Consider the following 7,544-nt stretch of genomic DNA (forward strand, 5'->3'; position numbering starts at 1 on the left):
TTTCAATATATTATTTATAATAGTAAAATTCTATAAAGTAGAATTCTGTTGACATTTTAATATAGTAAGGTATTATGAATATCTGAAATAAGTTTTCCAATTCAACACTAGATGGCCAAACATGAAGATAGTTTCCCGTAGTTAAAATCCACATATTTCTGTATTTAATGCATATGTTTAAGGTAACCCAATTATAAGCAATATTCAATATATACCTATTTTTTGAAAGTAAAGGTGCCTTTTAGAAGGATGTAAATTATTTCAAAAATTAATTCGTATATTCATACATTTAGTGAAGTACAACTGACTTCTTAAATACGATTCTTTTTTAATAAGGATCCAGACAAATTTGCATAGATAATATTATACACAAAGAAAATTAATTAATTAAGTCATCTAAAATATAGAGTATGCTATTGTGTTTTTTTATATTAATATTAGACGAATTGATTGATTTTTTGTGCATATGCATTTATGCGTGCAAATTTATCGAGATAGCTTTATCTAGTCGGATGGTACGCGACAAATAATCATTATTTAAAACAAATATTGAAAAGAAATTGTTTTAAACTGATGCTTTCAAATCATATCATTAAATGTTAGATATGTTTTTGTATCGTAAAAATTAAGTATGTCTTTGCCTCATAAAAATCTATTTTAATGAACAATTTGTTCATGCAATTTTTGAAGCAAGAATCTAATAATATTTCATTTGTTTTTATATAAAAATATATCAAGAGACACGGTAGTGTCTCGCGACCAGTTAAGGGCGTAGCCGAGACACCGTGTATCTTAACGCGAGTCGGACATTTGAGTCTTTATAATATTTCGAATTCTCAATAACGGCTGAAGCAATCGAGTTTATACTAGACTTAATCGATAGATTGAGTTTGAATTATATAATAAAAGTGTCTTTATTTCTGCTCTACGTGATTTGTAAGCAGAGATATATAATTGCAAAGTCGAAATATGAAAAATTTCTTTTAAGAAACGTCCCCGTCATCATTGTCATCATCGACCACGCAAACATAGTAGTATCGTGCTACACGTATTCACACGTATACAACACATGCGCACACATATATCACACGTACACAACACATAAATAGATGCATGTATTGGAAATGTCCATCTCGCACGTTTTACAACAGACGGCGATAGTTGCCCTCCGCTATATTGACAGCGTGCGGGGTTAGATATTTTCAATCAATCAACGTGCGGGGTTAGATATTTTCAATTTCAATTTTTACATTCAATTTTAATGTTATTATTTGCAAATTTATGGTCATAATATTTCAATAATATTTCAATTATATAAATGCCTATGTATGAGTATGCATATATTTTTAATAATAGTTGCCCTCCGCTATATTGACAGCGTGCGGGGTTAGATATTTTCAATTTCAATTTCAATTTTTACATTCAATTTTAATGTTATTATTTGCAAATTTATTGTCATAATAATTTATGTGCAAGTTTACAGTCTGTGATACAAAATCAGATATTTTGCTATTATTTCAATAATATTTCAATTATATAAATGCCTATGTATGAGTATGCATATATTTTTAATAATTTCCTTAATTAGCTTCTATATTTTTTTCAGTTGTACATCAAGCAGGTAGCATTATCAGCTCACTTGTGAGCATGGGTTGGGCAATGGCTAGTTATCATCGCAGCATTCGATTAGCTTAACAAGATAAATCTAATATCAGTGCTATAGGAACTATTTTACAATTTTTCTGGCATTTTCTTATTGCAGGTACATATATATCCAATAATTAATATACAAAATTAAATATTATTCATCACACAATTTGTATCAAAATAATATATTTTTAAAAATTTATTTTAAATTTATTTAATCATTTTTATCATTGTGATTGTAGTGGCAAGGATCTTATTGCTCAGTGTCATTGCAAGCATCTGGCCTATATATACCATAATATATTGTGTAATACATTGGCTAAGTATGACAATATAGATTTTGATAGATTCCCATGGAATATTGGAATTTTGTCGGACTTACAGTCATCCACCACATATGCAGCCTACAATTAAAGAACGCATTTATTCCATATGATTTGCTTCCGTTATTGGAATATTTAAAATAAAAATTTTATTAATAAATTTCGATGAAATAATTTATAAGAGGTTGAAGAAACTATGAAACAAATTCAGTCTCATAAAAGGGTAGTTGGAACAATAGTGGTGAATGCAGAAGGTATTACATGAGATCATTGACATGATTTACTTGTAGTTGTAAACAAAAATTTATAAAATTATATCTGTTTTAGGTATTCCTATAAAGTCAACATTAGATAATACGACAACAGTTCAATACGCAGGTTTGATAAGTCAATTGTCAGATAAAGCTCGTTCTGTCGTACGTGACTTGAATCCAACAAATGATTTAACTTTCTTGCGCATACGTAGCAAAAAACATAAAATTATGATGGCACCAGATAAAGAATTCATATTAATAGTAGTACAAAATCCAGTTGATTGATATTTAAAAGAAACAAAAATATATTTCAAAGTTAAGATTTATTTCTTTGGTTGTTAATTTAATCTGTATGCTACATTGTGGATGTTAATATCTATTCAATTAAATAAAGAAAAATAAAAGAATAAAGCTTAAAAATTATACAAAATGCAGTATTTAATTACTAATCTAACAAATTATGAACTTTTAGAGTTTTTAAATAGTGCTTTCTTCTTTGGTAACTGTTTGAGATGCAAAATAATTCTTATCGCCAGTTAAATTATTTCGGCAGTAAAATGTAATTAGGATTTTCATATATTATACGTTTTCAGTCGAGACAAGGTTCGATCTCGAAAATAGTTATTGTTAAATTCTAGAATCTTCGATCGGCAATAATAAAGTCACATTTGTTTGTAATGGAATAAAAAAGAGTCGTAAATTGACAGCTGTCATATAAAAAAACGCTCAAATACACAAACAAGTAACGGTGTCGCAACCGTTCCGCCGAATAATTATATGCTATTGAGCATGCGCCACTTTAAAATCACGCAAAATTATTGGCGCTTCACGCGAGGGTGGGCTCCCCTCCGAAAATGATAAAAGAGGAGCTCACACCCGGTTTGAGGTCTTATCGCTTTCCGCCGTGTACGCATAAGAGTAAACCGCTTAGAAAAACCGCAGAACATTAAATCGACGACCACCGCCTTTTCTTTTGATTTCGAATTGTCCGCTGAAACTGATTAGATTTTGTGTTAATTTTTTTGTGCGTTTAATTGTTAAGTATTGTACATTATATTTCCGTAAAGTTTCGTATATTAAAAGTTTCTTTTATACTAAAAGTGACTCATCCTTTTTTTGGTGTCGTTCGATTCCTCTCACGCAGCGCGTTCGCGAACATATTTCTGGTCCTTCGAGCCGGATCACCACACGAGGTTAGAGTCTTGATAGATCAGTGCTCCGAGGTGTCCATCATCTCTGAGGCTCTGGCTTAGCGTCTTCGGCTGCCTCGAGCTTCAACGGATCTGTCCATCTTCGGCATCGGAGGGACTCGCTCTGGATCAGCGCGTGGCAAGGTCACGATAGACATCACATCTGACGTGACCAATGCCGAGCTTCGCGTGGTGGCCTTTGTGCTGCCGCGCATCTCATTGCGACAAGGCACCGCTCAACGTGAAGATCGTAGCTGGCCTCACATCCACGGACTTCGACTGGCCGACCCGCGCTTCCTGGATGACGATCCTGCGGAGTTACTTCTGGGAGCAGAAGTCTACTCGCTGATCCTCGAGGAAGGCCTTCGCAAGGGCGGATCACGGATGCCGATCGCCCAGCAGACGAGCTTAGGATGGATCTTGTCCGGAGGCTACGACGCCGCAGCACCCGAAGGCCATCGCCGCACGTTCCAGTGCACCACAGACCACGACCTCGCTAACATGGTTCGACGCTTCTGGGAGCAGGAACGCGAGCCAGTAGCTGGGACACCGCTCACCGCCGACGAAGCCAGGTGCGAAGACTTCTACGTGCGCACGGTCACTCGCACGTCCAGTGGCAGGTACATGGTGAGGCTGCCATGTACTTCACCGCCGCCGACATCGCTCAGCGAGACTCGTCGACCCGCAGAGCGCCTCCTGGAAGCCATGGAGCGGAAGGGAGCACGAGATCCTCGCTTCGGTGACCTCTATCGAGATTTCATGGAGGAATACGAGAACCTGCAACATATGGAGGTCAGCACAACTTCAACAACCTGCAGCCCTAGGTGCTACTTACCGCATCACGGGGTCCTCAAGGAGTCAAGCACGACCACGAAGCTCAGGGTTGTGTTCAACGGCTCCCAGCGCACACGGTCCGGAGAGTCGCTGAACGCACACCTCCTCACTGGAGCCAATCTCTTGCCAACACTCGCTGATGTCCTACTTCGTTGGCGTTGGCATCGGTACGTTCTCGTCACGGATATCGAGAAGATGTACCGACAAATTCTTGTACATCCGGAGGATCGTCGCCTGCAAACCATCTTGTGGCGCCACACCAGCTCTGATGACGTCCACGAGTACGAGCTGAGGACCGTGACCTACGGGCTAGCGTGTGCACCCTTTCTCGCCATCAGGACTCTTCATCAACTCGCAGCAGACGAAGAGGCACGATATCCACGCGGAGTCAAGGCACTGCGACACGACTGCTACGTCGACGACGTGGTCACCGGCGCTGATAGCTTGGAGGACGCTATCGACCTTCAGCAGGAACTACGGAGTCTTTGCATGGCGGGCGGATTTCCTTTGAGGAAGTGGGCTGCCAACGATCAGCAGGTGCTCACCGGAGTTCCACCGGAACATCGGCATCAACGCAAACCGCACTCATGGGAGGGAGAGAGTCACGCTACCTTGGGCCTCCGATGGCATCCGCAAGGTGACTGGTTCTCCTTCACCATACGTCCGCGTGCAATCACCGACTTCACGAAGCGACGAGTTTTGGCCGAGACGGCTCGACTCTTTGACCCGATGGGGTGGCTCGCACCTGTCGTCATCAGAGCCAAAATTCTGATTCAGACGACGTGGCTTCAACGGCTGGACTGGGACTCCCCGCTGCCTGATCAGGACGCACACCGCTGGAGGCAGTTGTTGAATCAGCTTCCTCTTCTAGATGACATCCGCATAACTCGCTGGCTCAACACTGGGACCGACCATTCACAACTGCAGCTCCATGGGTTTGCCGACGCATCAGAGCGAGGGTACGCCGCCGTGGTGTACATCCGCAACGCTGCAACAGAGAAAACATCAATCAACCTGTTGATGGCAAAATCCAAGGTCGCACCTGTCAAGCAGGTGTCGTTACCTCGCTTGGAACTCTGTGCAGCAGCTCTACTTACCACGCTCATGCTCCACGTGCGCTCTACTCTCGGTTTGACAACGACGCCAGTGCATCTGTGGTCAGATTCAAAGGTCACGCTCCACTGGATTCAAGGACACAGCACCCGCTGGAAAACCTTTGTCGCCAATCGAGTGTCTCAGATCCAGACCCTGCTGCCAGACGCTCAATGGAGACACATCGCTGGACGAGAGAATCCTGCAGATTGTGCATCACGCGGTGTTACTCCTGACGAACTCATTAAGCATAAACTGTGGTGGACAGGACCTACCTGGCTGTCAGGAGACGAGACTGCATGGCCTTGTTCCGTCATCGAAGCCGCAGAGGAGGACCTCCCGGAGCAGCGAGCCACCAGTTTGGTGGTCAAGGCACCGATCACGGCCGAACCTGACCTCCTCCTCCGGTTCCCGACGCTACAAAGGCTGCTGCGAGTTACTGCATGGTGTCGGCGATGGCTCAATCCGGCGAGACGCGACGTCATACTTGGCCGCACTTTGCATCCGGACGAGCTGGACGTCGCCTTATTTCGATGGCTGCGAGTGGTGCAGGCGCTCCACCTTCCTACGGACGTAGCTGCGGCCTCTGCTGGACGCCCTAGTCCACCGCGAAGCCACCTAGCGAGGTTGAGTCCGGTCCTCGATGATCAAGGCGTGCTGCGCGTCGGAGGACGTCTCAAGCATGCTCAGCTACCACTCGACGAAAGACATCCAATGATCATCCCGGCGGCATCATGGTTGACTCGGCTGGTGATTGATTCCTGCCACCGACGGACACTGCACGGAGGTGTGCAACTGACTCTCGGCTTGCTCCGCCTGCGTTTCTGGGTGCCCCGAGGAAGGACCACCGTCAAGCAGCAGCTACACCGATGCGTGACCTGCACTCGATGGCGCGCCGCAACACCACAGCCTCCGATGGGTAACCTTCCTCGGGACCGAGTAACGCCAACTCGACCGTTCCTCAGCACCGGTTTGGACTACGCGGGACCAATCCTCCTCCGGACCAGCAAGGGGCGTGGACACCGTGCGCACAAGGGATACATCGCCGTCTTCGTCTGCTTCTGGTCGAAGGCCATTCACTTAGAAGTTGTCTCGGACTACACCTCGGAGGCCTTCATCGCCGCGCTACGCCGCTTCATCTCCCGCCGGGGTTTGTGCGCTGAGATTTACAGCGACTGTGGCACGACTTTCATCGGGGCAGATCGGACGCTGCGAGGTCTCTTTAACGCAGCGACAGCCGAAGGTCAAAGTGTCATCCTTGCCGCCACCGATCAAGGAATCCGCTGGCACTTCAACCCGCCAGCGGCCCCGCACTTTGGTGGTTTGTGGGAGGCCGCCGTAAAGTCGACCAAGTTTCACCTCCGTCGGGTGATCGGCGAGACCACCCTCACGTTCGAGGAGTTGAGCACACTCCTCGCCCAGATCGAAGCTTGTCTGAATTCACGTCCGTTACAGGCACTCTCAGATGATCCAGAGGACGTCTCGGCGCTGACCCCCGGTCACTTCCTCGTTGGGGCACCGCTCCTCGCCTTGCCGGAACCGTCATTGACAGAGCAGACGGTGTCCCCCTTGTCACGTTGGCGTCATCTGCAGCGGATGAGGGATCACTTCTGGCAGCGATGGTCATCCGAATACGTGCACGGACTCGCCCCACGCACCAAGTGGCTCAAGGATGCACCTGCACCCCACGTCGGCGATCTCTGTCTCGTGCGCTCCGAGATCACCCCTCCGAGCCGATGGCCTCTCGCTCGCATATTGCGTTTGCACCCCGGAGACGACGGAATTACACGCGTCGTGACCATCCGAACGGCCACGTCCGAGCTCGTGCGCCCACTCGTCAAGCTCGTGTTTCTTCCGGGCGTGAACGACGCGCCTACACCGCACATTGACACATAGCATCACTCACTACACAATCATCACATCATGCACCATATCAATTGTCACTCATCACTTGTCTCGCTCACCACCGCACTAAAACTCGTCTCATTTTCACCGCTCACTGCATCTCACACTCGCCGTTCACATCTGCCACATGTTTTCGCCGTTCCAGCTGATCGATTCACATCACGCGATCACCACGTGTTTTCGTCGACTCAGCTGATCGATTCGCAACACGCGATCATCACGTGAATTTCACCGCGCCGACGCGAGCCCGCCCCACCATCAATCACCATCGGAATGTGATCCGCGCCGAAATCATCATC

The 7,544-nt window shown here is 45.6% G+C and overlaps 2 protein-coding genes across 3 annotated transcripts; both read left to right on the forward strand.

Annotated features, from left to right (window-relative positions):
• Nucleotides 1–747: 747 nt before the first annotated feature.
• Nucleotides 748–2,654, forward strand: LOC146722524 (dynein light chain roadblock-type 2-like). Of its 2 annotated transcripts, none has more exons than XM_085484623.1 (4): nucleotides 748–1,222; nucleotides 1,607–1,762; nucleotides 1,890–2,224; nucleotides 2,298–2,654. In XM_085484623.1, exons 3-4 carry the CDS (start codon nucleotides 2,167–2,169, stop codon nucleotides 2,507–2,509), a joined length of 270 nt encoding a protein of 89 aa, XP_085340749.1. In that variant the 5' UTR covers nucleotides 748–1,222; nucleotides 1,607–1,762; nucleotides 1,890–2,166; the 3' UTR covers nucleotides 2,510–2,654. The 2 variants fall into 2 exon arrangements, with proteins under 2 accessions (XP_085340749.1, XP_085340750.1); XM_085484624.1 differs by lacking the exon at nucleotides 748–1,222 and adding an exon at nucleotides 1,229–1,386.
• Nucleotides 2,655–3,078: 424 nt separating this feature from the next.
• LOC146722525 (uncharacterized) lies at nucleotides 3,079–7,236 on the forward strand. Its single transcript, XM_085484617.1, has 2 exons — nucleotides 3,079–3,142; nucleotides 3,548–7,236. The coding sequence occupies exons 1-2, from the start codon at nucleotides 3,079–3,081 to the stop codon at nucleotides 7,234–7,236; spliced, it is 3,753 nt and encodes a 1,250-aa protein (XP_085340743.1).
• Nucleotides 7,237–7,544: the final 308 nt, after the last annotated feature.

The sequence above is a fragment of the Nylanderia fulva genome, unplaced genomic scaffold, assembly GCF_048542155.1.
Source record: "Nylanderia fulva isolate GAGA-0341 unplaced genomic scaffold, ASM4854215v1 Scaffold30, whole genome shotgun sequence".
Classification (NCBI taxonomy): domain Eukaryota; kingdom Metazoa; phylum Arthropoda; class Insecta; order Hymenoptera; family Formicidae; genus Nylanderia; species Nylanderia fulva.